At 38.8% G+C, this 17,297-nt stretch overlaps 1 protein-coding gene and 1 long non-coding RNA gene across 5 annotated transcripts in view; one reads left to right on the top strand and one right to left on the bottom strand.

The window, feature by feature from the left end:
* The window catches only part of LOC138752633 (uncharacterized), a 45,965-nt gene extending 31,101 nt beyond the window's left edge, over positions 1-14,864 (top strand). For 3 of the 4 annotated variants that reach the window (XR_011350789.1, XR_011350790.1, XR_011350791.1), the window contains exons 2-3: positions 5,518-5,735; positions 13,529-13,670. This is a non-coding gene — a long non-coding RNA (uncharacterized lncRNA). Of the gene's footprint in view, positions 1-5,517; positions 5,736-13,528; positions 13,671-14,371 lie in introns of those variants that run through there. The other variant, XR_011350792.1, reaches the window with a different exon arrangement.
* Positions 14,865-16,551: 1,687 nt separating this feature from the next.
* LOC138753095 (putative eggshell protein) lies at positions 16,552-17,094 on the bottom strand. Its single transcript, XM_069915684.1, has one exon. It carries the CDS (start codon positions 17,092-17,094, stop codon positions 16,552-16,554), a length of 543 nt encoding a protein of 180 aa, XP_069771785.1.
* Positions 17,095-17,297: the final 203 nt, after the last annotated feature.

Raw genomic sequence — 17,297 nt, 5'->3', positions numbered from 1 at the left:
ATGAGTTAAAGAAGTTATTTAGGTCAAGTTCTGCCACGTGGAGGAGGGTGGTGATAGAGGTTGACTGATCAGGTCTTTGATCCAGGAAGAAGCAAAGTGGTTTCAGATCTTCAGTGCAGGGGATAGAATATAAAGGGATTGGAGATCCATTGTGAAGATGAGACAGTCTGGTTTGGGGAATCTGAAGTCATTGAGGAGATAGAGGGAATGTGAGGTGTCGCAGGTGTAAGTGGGAAGGGATTGGACCAGGAGAGAAAAAGATAGAGTCAAGGTAAGATGAAACTACTTTGGTGGGGTAAGAGCAGGCAGAAACAATGGGGCTATGCGGATGGTTGGTTTTGTGCATCTTGGGTTGAAAGTAGAACTAGGCAGTCAGTGGGTGGGAGATAATGAGTTTGGCAACCGTGGTAGGGATGTGAACAGAGATGAAGAGGTCAGAGGTGTGTTGGAGATGGTGGTTTGATGTGTACTGGTGGGGTCTTGTGGGAGTGATCGATAGGAGGAGGTGGCTGAGAGCAAGCCTCGGCAAGGTAGAGTTCAGTGCACCAAACCACAAGAGCACCGCCCTTGAGTGCAGGTTTATGGTAAAGTTGAGATTGTTATTTATTGTTATTGAAGGGAGAGCATTCAGAGGAGGTGAGATTGGAAAACGAGAGGGGGATGGTGAAGTTGAGATGGTTGATGCCTCTGCAGCAGTTAGAAATAAAAAGGCCAGGAATGGGCAGCTAGCCAGGATGAGTGTCCAGGAGGAGGAAGAGGCTTGAAATTGGAGAAAGGGTCTTGGTTGGCGGCTGGAGATTCATGGTCATGGAATTAAGCCTGGAGAAAGAGGCAACGGAAGAAGAGTTCAGCATCATGGAGTGTGCAGAGCTCATTGAGGTGTGGGCAGAGGAGAATGAGGACTGAACACTGTCTCAGAGAGGGGAAGGTCAGAGGGGATATTGATGTAGGTTATTGAGTCTGATTTTTGGTTAATAATGATCTGCTCAATGTTATGTACAGCAAAGCCACCTCTGACGGTACGAGTGGAGTCAGAAAGGGTATTCTGGCTTTTCTTTGATTGAAGATGCTTATTTTTGGGTTCTTATGTAATGCAGATGTTGTCACTGGTTGTCATCCAGATCCTGTTATAGACTCTGATTCCACCTTATCAAGTTTTTCATCAAATTATTCCAGGGACTGGTCTTGTCAATTTTATTACTCCTCACGGCATTTTTCAGTATCTTACTTTTTGTTAAGGAGAGATCCTATTAGTTGTTCAAAATTAAATGAAATCACCAGAGATAAGAACCATTTACTGCACTGATTACAAAGTTCTTTTGTATATGATATTTAATCAACCATTTTATGGTGCTAAATTTAAAAGCATAAAATTAATGACTTTGATGACAACATTTTAACATCAATCAGCACTCAAAATGTTAATATTTCTAATTCTCGCACCAACCCGACCACCCTTGTACTTTTTCACCGCCAGCATGAGGTCCAACACAATCTAACAGAAGAACGCATCATATTCTGCCATGAATGTCTACAATCCAAGGATATGGACATTGGATTTTACAATTTTAGTCCATCCCATGACTCGTTCAAGCTGCCTTCAACTCACTTCTCATGGTTTCCATTATCACCTTCCTTACGTTTTAAATTATAGCAGTGGTTAAGTTTGTGTTCTTCCTTATCATTTTTTATCTCTCTCTCTGTCTTCACCTTCCCACCACCTGGGTCTATCTAGCCTCCCTTTTCTTCTCCCTTGTCTACTTCCACCTATCCCTCACCTGCCCATCTCTCCCAATTCTGCCTTACCCTGTTATCCACATAGCCTTATTTGACTTCACAAAAGCCTTTGACTCCGGCAATCTCAGATGGAGGAGAACTCTTCTTAAATAATGACCTGTTCTCAATGACCTCTCTCTAACATTTATATATGATGCTGTGTAGGCCATGATTTTTTAAATATATTTTATCTACAAAATTTAAACCACAAATACAATTATTAATAATTAATAATGAATTATATGTATATATATATTAAAAATTCATGTGGTATGTGCATATATATATATATATGTATATATATATCCTTAATCCCTATATCCCTCCCCTACTGTATTACCCCTAACCCCTAAAAAAGGAAAGACTGTGAAAGAAGGAGATTGTGAAATATACATACATAACTTCAAATTAATGACTGTGGAGCTAAAAATCACCATCGGGATGAGTTATTGAAAGTTCCAAATCTTCAAACCAACATACTGTAAATATAGGCTCCATATATTAAAAAAAGAAATGATATTTATTACATAATCTATGTTTTTTTTTCAATTGGAATACAAGATCATAACTCAGTATGCCATCTTTGCATTCCTAAATCTATATCTGATTTCCAAGTAATGGCTAAGTACTTCCTAGAAATAGCTAAAGCTAATCATAAAATTTCAATTTGATACATAGTTAACCTTAATTTAAGACTAACTATTTTAATATTACCCAGTAGAAATAACATTGGATCAAGCGGGAGGTTTACCTTTAATATTTTTTCAAAATATATTTTCACCTGTATCCAAAATGGTATAACCTAAGTACATGCTCAATAGAATGAAAATTGAACCACTTGGCCACATCTAAAACATAAATCTGATAATGTTTAATTAAATCTTTTTTAATTTTTGAGGAATTAAATATAATTGATGTAGAAAATCATATTGTACCAATCTATATCTTACATTAATAATTTTTGTCATATTATCTCACTGACAAAAGGCAAAGGAGGAAAAACCCAACACCCAACCCCAACCAACCAATTTTCCCCTGCAACCGCTGCAACCGTGTCTGCCTGTCCCGCATCGGACTTGTCAGCCACAAACGAGCTGCAGCTGACGTGGACATTTACCCCCTCCATAAATCATCGTCCGCGAAGCCAAGCCAAAGAAGAATCTTTACATAACTGTCTCCAATATTTCTCATCTACCTTTGTATCTAAATCAGTTTTCTATCTCAATCTTGATTTATGAATACCTAATTTAGGTGCTTTTCTTCTAAGTAATTTATACATTTCTGACATGAATTTATTTATATCCCCTTTAGTAATCAATATTTCTAATTCACTCTGTTTAGGTAATCTTAAAATTTGACCTAATTTATCATTTTAAAAGGCTTACCTGGTAGTAAAAAAAACAGTATTACTCGGAACATAAAACATTTCCTTCATTCATAGAAAGGTAATAAATTTATCAGCTTCAAAACAATCTTCTACTGTTTTAATCCCCATTTGATTCCAAATCCTTAAAAACTGATTATTGATAGTCAAAATGAAAAGTTTATTTTGCTATAAAGGCATTTTACACAAAATAAAACCTTTCCCATCTATTTTATTCCATAATTCAATTAAATGTTTCAATATAGGTAGATCTTTAGCTCCAATTAATAATATTGAATTCCATTTAAAAATAAATTCTTGCATATATTTTTAATCTATTTTACTTTATTCTATTTTAGCCTAAGTTGAAGATTTGTCTAAATCAAACATTCTATTAATGAACTTCAATTGAGCAGCTTTATAATAGTTCTCAAAATGAGGAAGTTGTAAACCTTCTCATTCAAACTTCCAAGTTGATTTTTCCAGACAAACTCTAGCCATCTTCCTTTTCCATAAAAATTTCCTAATAATTGAATTTTAAAAATTTCTGAGGCATACCACTAGGAATAGATTGAAAAATATTCATTTTAATAAAATTTACTCAACTTATTAGAGTTATAAGTAAATCATTCCATCTATTTAAGTCATCTTTAATTTTATGAAATAATGGTAAATAATTCAACTTATAAAAATTACCCAAATTTTTATTAGTTTTAATCCCTAAATATTTAATTCCATTGTCTGACCATCTAAATTGGGCAATATGTTTACATTGATCATAATCCACCTCAACCAATGGCATAATTCCACTTTTATCCCAATTAATTTTATAACCTGATATTTCACCATATTCTTTCAATCTCATGCACAATGAATGCAAAGAATTCGTAAGATCTGTAATATAAATCAAAACATCATCAGCAAATAAATTAATCTTAAATTCCTCATTGCTACCTTTAATTCCTTTAATTTTAATAGCTTTCCTTACTAATTGTGCTAAAACAAATATAGCTGGAGATAATGGACTTCCTTGTCTAGTTGATCTAGTTAATGGAAAAGCAAAAGGAACATGTCCATTAGTCATAACTTTAACAGAGGGGTTTTTATATAAAATTTTAATCCAATTAACAAATACTGATCCAAATCCAAATTTTTCTAAAATGTTTAATAAATAACTCCATTCTAATCTATCAAAAGACTTTTCAGCATCTAAAGACAAAACCAATGCCAAATATAATTTCTTCTGAGACATATGTATTAAGCTAATTAATTTAGCAATATTGTCTGCAGAATGTCATTCGTTTTAACAAAACCAGATCAATCCGTATGAATTAAATTTGGTAAATACTTAGATAATCTATTTACTAAAAAAATTTCTATAATTTTATAATCAATATTTAACAATGATAATGGTCTATAAAATTCATTTTTTAATAAATCCCTATCCTTCTTTGGTATAACAGTAATAATTGCATTTTAAAAAGACTCCATTGAAGAATTGGTTTCCATTGCTTGGTTCAATACCTCCATTATGGGAGGTATTATGAAATCTTTAAATTATAAAATTTAATGGAAAACCATCCTCCACTGGAGATTTACCACTTTGTAAACTGTAAACAGGGAATCTAAATCTTTCCAATCTTGACAATTTAAAGAAGAAAGATAAATTTCAGATAGAAAGTTATTAATCTTAACTTCATCATTATTAGACTGAGATACAGTTACACAATTGTTTATCCGGAAACCATGGGGGACAATGTGTTGCAAATTTGGGATTTTTCTGGATTTCAGAACAAAAGCCAGCTACTCCAGATTTAAGCCCACCCGAATTGTGCTGCCGTATCCACCCCCGTCCGAGTTGCACTGCTGTCTCTCTTCCCCCTCACCCGCCCGAGTCACACTGCTGTCTCTCTCCCCCACTGCCCGCCAAAGTCGCGCTGCTGTCTCTCTCTCCTCCCCCCACCCACCCAAGTCACACTTCTGTCTCTCTCTCTTCCCCCCTGCCCAACCTAGTTGCACTGCTGTCTCTCTCTCTCTCTCTCTCTGCTGTACCAGCACCGGGAAAAAAATGCCGGTTTTTAGAGCTTTCTGGATTTTAGATGTCCGAATAAAGGATTGTTTACCTGTATATATAAATTATTATAAAATCTTTAAAAGAATCATTTATATCTTGAGACATGTAATTTTTGAATTTCCTTTAATAGCATTAATAGTCCTTGAAGTCTGTTCCATCTTCAATTGCCAAGCCAAAACCTTATGCGCTATTACTCCCAATTCATACTTCTGTCAAGTTTTCTCAATTAATTTCTGTGTTCTGTAAGTTTGCGTCAAATTATAAAATAATTTCTTATTTACTAAACCTCCCTTTTTTCTTTCAGATTTATTTTTCAGCTAATGTTTTTATAAAACCTCTATTTTTTTTTCCAATTTCGCACATGACCATTTGTTCTGGCAACGTTTGGAATTCAACAATCCTCTTTTGAACTCCAGCACCATTTTCACCAGCCGCCCGGAGAAGCGACGCTGGAGTCACATTGATTTCGACCGAGTCAGTCTTGGAGGGGGAGGAGGCAAGTCCGAAGGCTCCATCATTAAGGTAGGCCACGTTTCTTCAATCATACTGACCTCTTTAATAATCTTTTTCTTTGCAGCTTGAGCCTTTGATTTCTTTTTTGCCACTGTAGTTAAGTTCAAAACAAGTCACAAAATCATAATTATTTTTTAAAAGTTTGGTCAATTCAGGTTTTAATTAATTCTGCCAAGAGAGGCATATTTCCATGTCTCCAACCTATGCCATTAGGCCACGCCCCCGTTGGCCATGATCTTAACCAATAAGTATATGAGACTTTATATCAATAAAGATTGGTGTCACACCAATATGTTTTGCATTCTCCACACTGGTGCACCTCACATACGACAGGACTCTTCCTGGAGTACAGTACAGCTTCTTCCCCTCCATCATCAGATTTCTGACTGGTCAATGAACCGAAAGACACTATCTTACTTTGTTTTTCCTTTTGTGCATGACTTAATTATTTTTAAAAATATCTTGTATTTGTATCATTTTAATTTAAGTGATTTTTGCATCTTGTTCTGCTGAAATCAACAAATTCCCAAACAAACATACTCATGATAATAAACCTGATTCTGCCAGGTTTCAACATCATTTTTTTAAAACATGCAGCACCTGAGCAGGACATTTCAGCCCACGAGTCCGTGCCACCCAATTTACACCCAATCAACCTACACCACTGGTACGTCTCGAATGGTGGGTGGTAAACCGGAGGCCCCGGGGGAAACCTACGCAGGCAGCAGGGAGAATGTACTGAACTCCTTACAGGCAGGGCGGGATCTGAACAGCTCCCATGTGGCTGGCTTGTTCCAGCTTCTTGAGCATTACAGTAAATCACAACAAACATGAAACCAATGGGATTGTCTGCACATTAGGCATATTTGCATTTTAATAAGTGAATTGTTTATAAAATGGTTTAGCAAAGGATAAGCATTGCTCCTGATCTATTAAATTCAGGAAAGACACTTAAACTCTAAGACTTATTAATCCACTAATGACATGTAATTTCACAAGGTTTCAATTTAGAATATTTTAATAAGTAGACAAAGCTTGGTTACTGGATTAGAAGTGGTTTTTGCAGAGAACCAGTATTCAATTGCATGCTTCTTTAAACATTTGTTAAACAAACAACAGATAAAGACAATTTCATAGGTACTGCTGCAGAATTTATTTCCTCCGTTGAGCAATATTTAGGTGCTGTTAGAAAATTCCACTGATCAAATGACATTTCTGGTTTCAGAGAATAAAATTAATTTTCGTGATCACAAATATATTCTATTTGGCCCTGTAACACAGCAGGATGGACAGGAAGCTGGTCAGGCCCACAGCCAGGTAAAGACATTTTCCGATTGCTGCACCTCCTTTCCGAAAGTCAGGTTGATGGCAATACGAGGCAAAAAAAAGGTCAGAGTAGAATTTGTAAAGATGGGTGCTTGATGCTGATTGTGGAGTCGGTGGGCCTGTTTCAGATGACACCACCATTGTAGGCAAGATCACAAACAATAACAAGGAAGGAGATTGAGAATCTGTGGCATGATGTCAGGATAATAACCTCACTTTCAAAGTCAGTGAAAAATCAGGTTTATTGTGATGAACAATATGACTGAGTTCAATTTGAGATTAAACAAGCAAAAAATAAAATCAGATGTGTCGCTCTATCAGTGGTGTATAAGGAATTACAGTGGCATGAGAGAGGAACTGGCCAAAGTAGATTGATAGGAGGTGCTAGTAGGGAGGATGGCAGAGCAACAATGGATGGAGTTTCTGCAAGTCTTGAGGAAGACGCAGCATGAATACATGCCAAAAAAGTGGAAATAGTTAAATGGAAAATTGTCACCACGATGGTTGACTCAGGAAACCAAAGCCAATGTGAAAGCAAAAGAGAGGGAACACAAGGAAACAAAAATTTGTGGGGAGACAGAGGATTGGGAAATTTTAAAAACTTACTGAAAGTAACTAAAAAAAGTAAGGAGGGAAAAGATGAAATAGGAAGGTTGGCTAGCAAATAATATCAAAGAGAATATAAAAAGTTTCTCAAGTTTATAAAGAATAAAAGGGAGGTGAAAGTAAATATTGGGCCACTAGAAAATGATGATGGAGAAATAATAATGGGAGCAAGGAGACAGCCGAGGAACTAAATGAGTATTTTGCCTCAGCCTTCACTGTGGAAGACATGAGAAGTGTGCAGATGTCGAAATGTATCAAGAAAGGGTATCAAGAAAGGAAAGTATTTATTATTTCGAGGGAGAAGGTGGTCAAAAAGCTGAATGATCAGTCTTCTGGAGCAGATGGATTGCACCTTTGGGTCCTGAAAGAGGTAGTGATAGAGATTGTGGAGGAATTGGTAATTAATAGATTCTAGCATGGTCCCGCAGGACTGGAAAATCACAAATGTCACCCCACTATTTAAGAAGGGAGGGCAGCAGGAAAGAAACTATAGGCTGGTTGGCCTGATGTCAGTGGGAAGATGTTCAAGTCAATTATAAAGAAAGAGGTTATGGAGTAACCCGATGAAACTGCATTCACTAGTTCTTGATGCAAAACATGCAGACACACAACCAGACTAAACAAACATACAAATAGTACACACTGTATGCAGGACAAGAATTCATATGTATAAATAAATATTGCTTTGTATGAGAGTTTTGTATAGTTAGTGTGATCAGTTCCATTGGTGCTCACTGCCCATGGAAAGAAGCTGGTCCTCAACCTGTTGAGGCTGCCTTTGATACACTTGTATCTCTTTCCCAATGGGAGAAGCTGAAAGATGTTGTGTGCAGGGTTGAAGGGGACCTTAACAATTTTGTGTGCCCTCTTTAGACAACAATCCCAGTTGATCACATCAATTGGTGGGAAGGGAGACTCCAGTGATCCTCTCTGCCACTCTTAAGGTCCTGTAGGTTGACCTCTGATCCATTTCTCTGCAGCAACTGTATCACACTGCGATACAGCCGCCCAGGATACTCAGGACAGAGCTCCTGTAGAAGGTTCACATGATGGTGACCAGTAGCCTTGGCTGCTTCAATCTTCTCAGGAAGTGCAGTCGCTATTGTGCCTTCCTGGCAAGTGAGGAAATGTTGTGTATCCGTGATAGGTCATTAGTTAAGTGGATTGGTGGAGGTGTGTGCAGGTGACCCATTTCAAACAGCCAGAAAATATTTAGAAGTCAGTTGGTGCAAGCAGACAGTTGATTGGCAGAAGTGTGAGGAGGTGACACATTATAAACACTAAAAGTGAGGAACCATGTAGCAGAGTGGTCTGAGGCAGAGTGGTCAGATTAATAAGGCTTTGGCTCAGCAGGCAAGATGTGAAGGTTATGGTGAGTGAGCATATTGTTCAACACATTAGTGTTAATAAATTAGGTATTATGACTGTAGGGTTAGTACTCTGTGTGGAGTGTCAGATGTGGTGTCCCTTGGAGACTCTGAGCCTCCCCAATGTTAAGGAACTGGAGCTGAACCTTGATTGATTGAAACCACAGGGAGTATGTACAGAATACCTCTGTCGCCATATTCCTCAGCAACCAGTTTATCATACTACCAGGTTGACCTGACAGAAGATGACAACAGGGACCAGGTCTTGAGCATTGAGCATGGATCTGTACTGGAGAGGGGGAAGAGGCAGGCAGTGGTGGCATTGGGAAGACAACAGACAGGAGATAAATGTGGACTTCTGGGGGAAGTCAGTAGAACATGATCCAGTCATCATTGAGGTCTCAGGTGAAGCGGGTTTATAAATTCAAACATCTCTGAGGTTCCACATTAATGCAATCATGAAGAAGGCTTGCCAGCGGAAAGGTGTTTGAAGAGATTTGGTATGTCACCGAAGATTCTCGAGAACTTCTATTGGTCTATAGGTCAGTGGTGCAGTGCTGCTGGAGATCACCAGAGCGCCACTCCGGCACCTCTGTAAAAAAAGGATCAACTTCTCCATGAATGAGGGAGATATGATTGAAGATTTGAGAGAACAGCAACATTCCTCTCACAACAACTTTTAGATTTTAAGTCGAAACACTGCCTGCTCCCCAACGTTCCATTTGGCACACAGACATTAGTGAATCAGGAATGGTGCTGAGGCCAGACTGCAAGCTGAGGGAATGATCGGCAAGTACTCTCTACTGCCCCTGTACTCCAATGTGTATGAGTGAGGACACCGCAGTCCCGCTAAATTTTGTGATACTTACACAGAGAGGGATATCACCATCTGGTTGGGGACCGTATGGCCCCAAGTTTGACACCAGAGGCGCCAATAACCTGTCTCACCTGCATTTCATCCACCTCTATTAACCCAGCTGTGCTTGCCAATTACAGAATGGATCAAATTGATAGCAGTATTCTATATAAAATTATCCCTCAAGTAGAAATTACATTTATGGGGAGGGGTCGAAAGGCACTGGATAGAGAGGGGGAGAGAGATAAGTGTGGGATAGATACATGTATGGGATAGAGAGATAGAGACTCAGAATACAGTTGAAATAGAGAGACACCTTAGGGGTGTGTGTGTGAGAGAGAGTGTGGTGGGGGGCGGTGGAGGGTGGCGCAGAAACCTGGGAGATAGACCCAGGATCAAGAAAGAGAGATATAAAAAGACCTGGGAGGTAAAGTACTGAGTAATAAGGAGACCCAGGAGAGAAAGAGAGACCTGGGATAGTGAGAACGATAAATTGACAAGAGATTAGAGAGGAGACTTGGGATAGTGTGCTGCAGGACAGAGTGAGGAACCCCAGTAGAGAGAAATATGAGATAGAAAGAGAGAGACTTGGGATAAAGGGAAGCAGACCTTGAATAGTGTAAGATGGGTTAGTGGAGAAGATCAGAGAGGGAGATACATGGGATGAAGTGGGATCCAGAATAAGGATAATGAGGTTTGGGACAAGAAACAGAGAGAGGGACCTAGAATAGATAGAGAGAGGGAGATTTCTAGAGAGACCCAAATCAGGTGGGAGGATGGGGAAAGAGAAGAATGAACAAAAGGGATGTTATAGTGAGAGAGAGGGACAAATCCAGGTTGGAGGGAGACCCAGCCAAGATAGATGCGAGAGATGCGGGAAAGAAAGTGAGAGACATGGAACAAGAACAATGAGAGTTGTGACCTGAGGGTTTGGGTGGAGAAAGAAAGAATGACCAGGAAAGCAAGAGGAAGAACAAAACAAAATAGAATTCCAAGAGGCAATCTTCACTGAGAAAGAATGACCAGGACAGATAGACATAGAGGGAGAGAGATAAACTCATGATGTAGAGAGATAGGACAAACTCAAGTTATGTACAGATGGAGAGATGGCATTTTAAATAGAGAAATAAGGGAGAGACCTGAGAAAGCAAGGGCCAATGACATGACACCTTTTGGGGATTAAACAATCCTTTCCTCACTGGAATTAATCGATAAGACCCTGCAGATAATTTGATAATAACCAAAAAAGGAATGAGTTGGTATCTGATATCATTATTTTATTCTTTCAAACAAAAGAAATTGATTTAATTCATAACATTTCCTATTTTAATGCCTTTCTGATCCAAAATTTTAAGAAGATAATTATTAACCATAAAAGGAAAAAGTTTATTCTGATACAAAGGACTGTATCTAGATATTTTACCTTGAGTACCAATTTCATTATTTATCTTATCCCATATTTCTATCAAATGGAATAATATTGGTGACTTATAATGGCATAGCAATTTACTCTTCCATTTATAAACAAATAGATTCCTTCTATTTTCATTAATTCTATTTAATTCTATATCTGCCCAAGTCAACAAACTAATATAATCAAACATTCTATTAAAGAATTTTAACTCAGCAGCTTTATAATAATTTTGAAAATATGCAAGTTGTAAATTTCTGAATAGGTACTCTTGTCATTTTACCCTTCCATAGAAACTTCCTAACTACTATATTCAAATCTTTAAAAAATGTTTTAGGGATTTTACATGGAATAGATTGAAAAATATATGGAAGTGTTGGAAATATATTCATTTTAATTCAATTCACTCTCCATATCAAAGTTATCAGTAAGTCTTTTCATCTAATTAAATCATCTTTAATTTTAGAAAATAACAGTAAGTATTTTAAAAAACATATATGTGAATTATATATCTATCTACTTTAATACCAAAATATTTAATTTAATTTCATCTGTCCATTTAAACTGTGCTACATCTTTACAAGAAGAATAATCAGCTTCAGGCAGCGGCAAAAGTTCACTCTTATTCCAGTTAACTTTGTATCCCGGTAGTTCTCCATATTGTTTTAATTTTTCCTGTAAGACTTTAATGACTCTTGTGGTTCAGTGAAGTGGGGGGGAGGGGGAGATGGCAGCATCAGACTGAAGAATGTGATGGCAGTGGTGGACTGAGGAGGTGGCGGGGAGCACTGATTTTTCAAATCCAAATAAATGCTGGAACTCTAGACCAAAATAGAAAACAACTGAGACATTGGGCAGGCAATATGTGTGGAAAGTGAAATGGTTAGCATATCAGATATGAAATTCGCTGTCAGAAGAAAGTTCTAGAACCTAAAGTGTTATGTATTTTTCTTTCCACTGATACTCGGACCATCTGAGTATTGCCAACCATTTCTGTTTTTTTTTAAATTTACACATAATGTACACATAACATGCAGGTTTTTTTAAACATTTTTTCATGCCCCATGGCTTTGATTTTTCAATTTTCCATACCATCCTTTTTCAACAATTGCTCAAGCTTTTCAGTCCTGAAATTGCCTGGCACCACTACAGCAAGTGGGAAAAAAATTGAAAAATTATCATCACAGCCATTGTTACAGCCTGTGATATATCTCATTCAGGTTTAGTAATTTAAGAACTTTCAAAGACACTGAATCTTTTAATACTTCTTCTTCCACTAAGTTTTCACTTTCTCCCTCTTTTATCATAACATAAGTATCATTCCCACTTTGTAAAGACAGCCACAAAGTTATGACCCACATCCTTTGTTGCCACAAATCAATTACCTGTTTCTTCCTGATTGGGATTTGGACCTTCCTGATTGGGATTTGCTTCAAGTACTTAAAAAGAAATCTTCGGATTTTCTTTATTTTTCATGACCTCTCTTTATTTTCCTAATATACTTTTAAAATGTTCATCAGAATAATTTGAAAATCTTCTCAATGTTCTGTTCTATTATGTTCAGCATCTGAAAAAGCTACTTCTTTTCTCTATCTCTGTCTCCTTTGCTCTTGCTTTGTTTCTCTCTCTTTCCCTATCCCTCTATCTTCTTTCCTCCAGCTCTTAGCTATTTCTCCTGTCCTCCTATCCATGTCCATGTATGGTCTCTTGGCTGTTAACCTGTGCTTCTTCTTCCCTGCCCTCATCCACCTCTTTCCCTCTCCCCCCACTTCCCTTGCCTTTTTATTCAGGCGTCTGCCTACATTTTTTGCTAATACTTTCGCAAAGAGCTCAGGCCAGAAATCTTGGTTATAGATCTTTCCCTCCTATGGACACTATGGAGCCTATTGAGTTTCTCCAGCTCCTTTGTGTATTAACTATCTCACTGTCAGCTGAGCTTTGGCACTGGAAAAAAATATTTAGTGTGTCTTCTGCTCTATTCACGTTGCCTTTGGGTGCAAGCCATTAAGCATAGCCAAAATCCTTTTTTTAAATCTATTTTTTGTTTATTCTGTCTTCCAAAACCCTCTCACAAACTTTATTCCTTGCACTTCCAGCTTAATTTACTTTCTCTCCAAACAATATACTGTTTTCCAATTCTCTGCCATGTTTAAAAATAAATTGAAACAAAGATATTTGCCTGAATATTTAAGCATTCCAAAGCAAGCAAGACTTGACTAGTTGTGCTTAATTTCAGTGACCTTTGCGACTTTGGAACAAGAGACAGAAGAGACTCAACTTTGTTCAAGGTAGGGTCGGGTTTGAAAACATGGGCTGGCCAGAAATCAATTCAGATGCTTTCAACCAGGATTAAAAGTTGCATCAGGATATGATGCACATGAAAGGAAGGATTTCAATGTGAATTTCCTGCCTGCCTATTTTGCATCACAAGTGTGTACGCATATGAGCCATTGAACTCTGAGGTGTTGAAGTTCCCTGCTTTTCCATCTTCTTTCCTCGTATATAAGTGGGTAGAGTAGCAACATTTGGAAATAGGGAACCAATTGTTATGGAAGGAGGTGAATTCTCACTTTATAAACATATGTTGTCATGTAGTTGACATGAAATCAATGTCATTACATTTGAGGACTTAACATTAAGTCAAACTTCAAAAAATTTGTTAAAACTCTAAAAGACACAGCATGATGACATTTTGTCATGAGTGCCCAGAAAAATAAATAGAACATACAGCAAACATATTTATTCCTCGATAATGTCATAAAATCCAACCTATCCAGATAAAGAGCAAGTCGCTGTTCTGTGCTGTTTATGTCCTTGTAGAAGAGTGTGATCTACTATAGTTTTGTTCTGTCTAGTTTGATGGATTTCACACAAGCATTTTCAAGTGCAGCTCAAGCGCTAGCTTTGATCACTCAAGGATCATTCATCAAAGTCAGAAATGCCTTGAAATAATGGCGGGTCACCTGACTGGCATGGCAATAATGGAACACTTCTAGTGCAGTCAACTGCAAACATCGGAAAGTATAAATGTCAGTGAAAACATAGCAATTTAATTAGTATTACAATGTTGGTGTTGCAGGATTTTGGAGGTCTCAGTGTTCTCTGGATTGAAATTTGACTCTCAAAGGTCAACAGTGTTGGAAAGTGTCATCAACTGTCCCATCATGGAACAAGAAGGATTGCAACAAGTAGTCAGGAATGATCAATTAATGCTGAGTTTGTCAGCAATGCCCACATCCTGAAAAAATGAACACAAATGCATTCTCAGGTGACATCATCCCTCTACCTGGCAACTCTGAATTTAAACGAGTATGTTTTTACCTCATGTTTGACAAGCAAGTAAATTATTTAGCTTCATCTCTCTATTATCATTGTCTATTTCCACCCATTTGACTATTGCAAGCTTTCAAACAGCATGCCTCAAGCTCATCCTGTGTCCTAAGTTCAACCAAGCCCAAGTCTCTGTGATAGTATGGGATCCTATCACCATTGTTATATTTGCATATACTGCGAATGATTGGCTGAGAGCTGTAGCCACACCTACTGGCCAGGTCATAAGGTGCTACACCTAACCAGACCCAGGCCAATCTGGACTGGTCGACCTCGATGTATTACGCTCCAGTTTTTTGGTAATAAAAGCCTTGGTTTGAATCTACAAGTCTTTGAGTCATTCGATGCGCAAAGTCTCCAAGTGACATTATCCAATGGAATGATTCTATGTTATGGGATTGAGCCATCTCCCTCTCTTTCCATGAAAATTTTGGAACCAAGTTTTCCTCTGCCCATGCAATTGGTGAACACCTTGTGTTTTGGATTCTGGTAAATCATAAATGTCGCTTTGTTCCTTATGGTTCCATTTTTAGCCATTCCATAAATCTCCACCAGCTATCTTCTCACACTTCCTTCCTTAAAATGGAGACTTTGACGTCTGCATTAAACTCCCACAGATATTATTTTGTTCCAATTTCCCTCTTCCTACTTGGGCCCACCTGAACTTTAAAGAGTAAGAATGCCAATCCCAATGTTTTAGATGGTATTTTTTCCTCAACCGACCATTAAATCATTATTATGCCTGCTGTATGTGAATGCTTGCTATTCTCTAATTGGTCACCATGTTATCCATGTTTTGCGTTATCTATATTGTCGAAGTACTCGAGCTGGCAGAGTCTGCAAGCATCGAATCCATGCTGCTGAAGACCCAACTGCGCTGGGTGGGTCACATCTCCAGAATGGAGGACCATTGCCTTCCCAAGATCGTGTTATATGGTGAGTTCTCCACTAGCCACCAAGACAGAGGTGCACCAAAGAAGAGGTACAAGGACTGCTTAAAGAAATCTCTTGGTGCCTGCCCCGTTGACCACTGCCAGTGGGCTGATATCGCCTCCAACCGTGCTTCTTGGCACCTCACAGTTTGGCGGGTAGCAACCTTTTTTGAAGAAGACCACTGAGCCCACCTCACTGACAAAAGATAAAGGAGGAAAAACCCAACACCCAACCCCAACCAACCAATTTTCCCTTGCAACCTCTGCAACCATGCCTGTCTGTCCCGCATCGGACTTGTCAGTCACCAACGAGCCTGCAGCAGACGTGGACATACCCCTCCATAAATCTTCGTCCGTGAAGCCAAGCCAAAGAAAGAAAGAAATATTGTCTAACAGTGGCCATATTTCAAACATAGTTCATCGCCTCTGTTTCATTTTGCACGAAGAAGCTATGAGGGTTCTACATTAATACTTGTCGAGATTTTAGGAGGGTGAAGGTTCATTGGAGGTAAGAAAGACCCTTACCCCACCCCCCTGCAGTGACCAAATATGTCCTTTCATCTTCCTAATCCTCTGCTAAAGCAGCTGGCCTCGCCTTCTTGCAGGGATGGGGACAGTTCTTCAGCAAGCAGCCTCCTTGTGACCCCTGAATAGCACAAGGAGGTTTTGTTTTTAGGCAGCAATCTTTGATTTAGTGTTAATTCACTAAAGCTGGCATTGGCATGGGGGCTTGAAAGGATTAAATAACAATGGATTGAGGGATGCGCTGAGCAAGGTTTGTGAATTATTCAGAACTTGTTCCACTTTGTTCAACTGCTCAAACCAACAGATCTGATACTGTTAGTAGGAACAGGGAAAACTACTTGGGTATCTTCTGAGAAAGGGGTCATTGGGGAATGTAGGTGTACTTAAAACTAGAAACTGGGAAAAGAAAATGGAGAATAATAGCCCTTGGAGGAAACAAAAGGAACCACAGTGGGTTGAAACTGACTGAAAGTCAGCAAAGTTCATCATCCCCATGTTCATTGTCCCCATATTCATCGTCCCCATGTTCATCGTCCCCATGTTCATCGTCCCCATGTTCATCGTCCCCTTGTTCATCGTCCCCTTGTTCATCGTCCCCTTGTTCATCATCCCCTTGTTCATCATCCCCTTGTTCATCATCCCCTTGTTCATCAGCCCCATGTTCATCAGCCCCATGTTCATCGTCCCCTTGTTCATCGTCCCCTTGTTCATCGTCCCCATGTTCATCGTCCCCATGTTCATCGTCCCCTTGTTCATCGTCCCCTTGTTCATCGTCCCCTTGTTCATCGTCCCCTTGTTCATCGTCCCCATGTTCATCGTCCCCATGTTCATCGTCCCCATGTTCATCGTCCCCATGTTCATCGTCCCCTTGTTCATCGTCCCCTTGTTTATCGTCCCCTTGTTCATCGTCCCCTTGTTCATCGTCCCCATGTTCATCGTCCCCTTGTTCATCGTCCCCTTGTTCATCGTCCCCATGTTCATCGTCCCCATGTTCATCGTCCCCTTGGTCCCTCATGCACCACACTTACCCTTGCCTTATGGCCAGATATCCCAGACTGTTAATTTAGTTGGCTGAGAACACTTGTCTGAAGCCGTGCCATTGGTGGCATATGGTGAGTCACTATCAATATCTCAAAGGGAAAAGGTGCAGCAGTCTAGAGTTTGGTCTGATATCGACTTTGATTATTGCCACAAAATACAAAGGATCACCTCACTGGA

This window comes from Narcine bancroftii, chromosome 2 (assembly GCF_036971445.1).
Source record: "Narcine bancroftii isolate sNarBan1 chromosome 2, sNarBan1.hap1, whole genome shotgun sequence".
NCBI lineage: Eukaryota > Metazoa > Chordata > Chondrichthyes > Torpediniformes > Narcinidae > Narcine > Narcine bancroftii.
This window is presented reverse-complemented; position numbering and strand designations above follow the sequence as displayed.

Coding starts and splice junctions, on each gene's coding strand:
- LOC138753095 (XM_069915684.1), bottom strand. CDS start 17,094: ATGAGGGACCAAGGGGACGATGAACATGGGGACGATGAACATGGGGAC.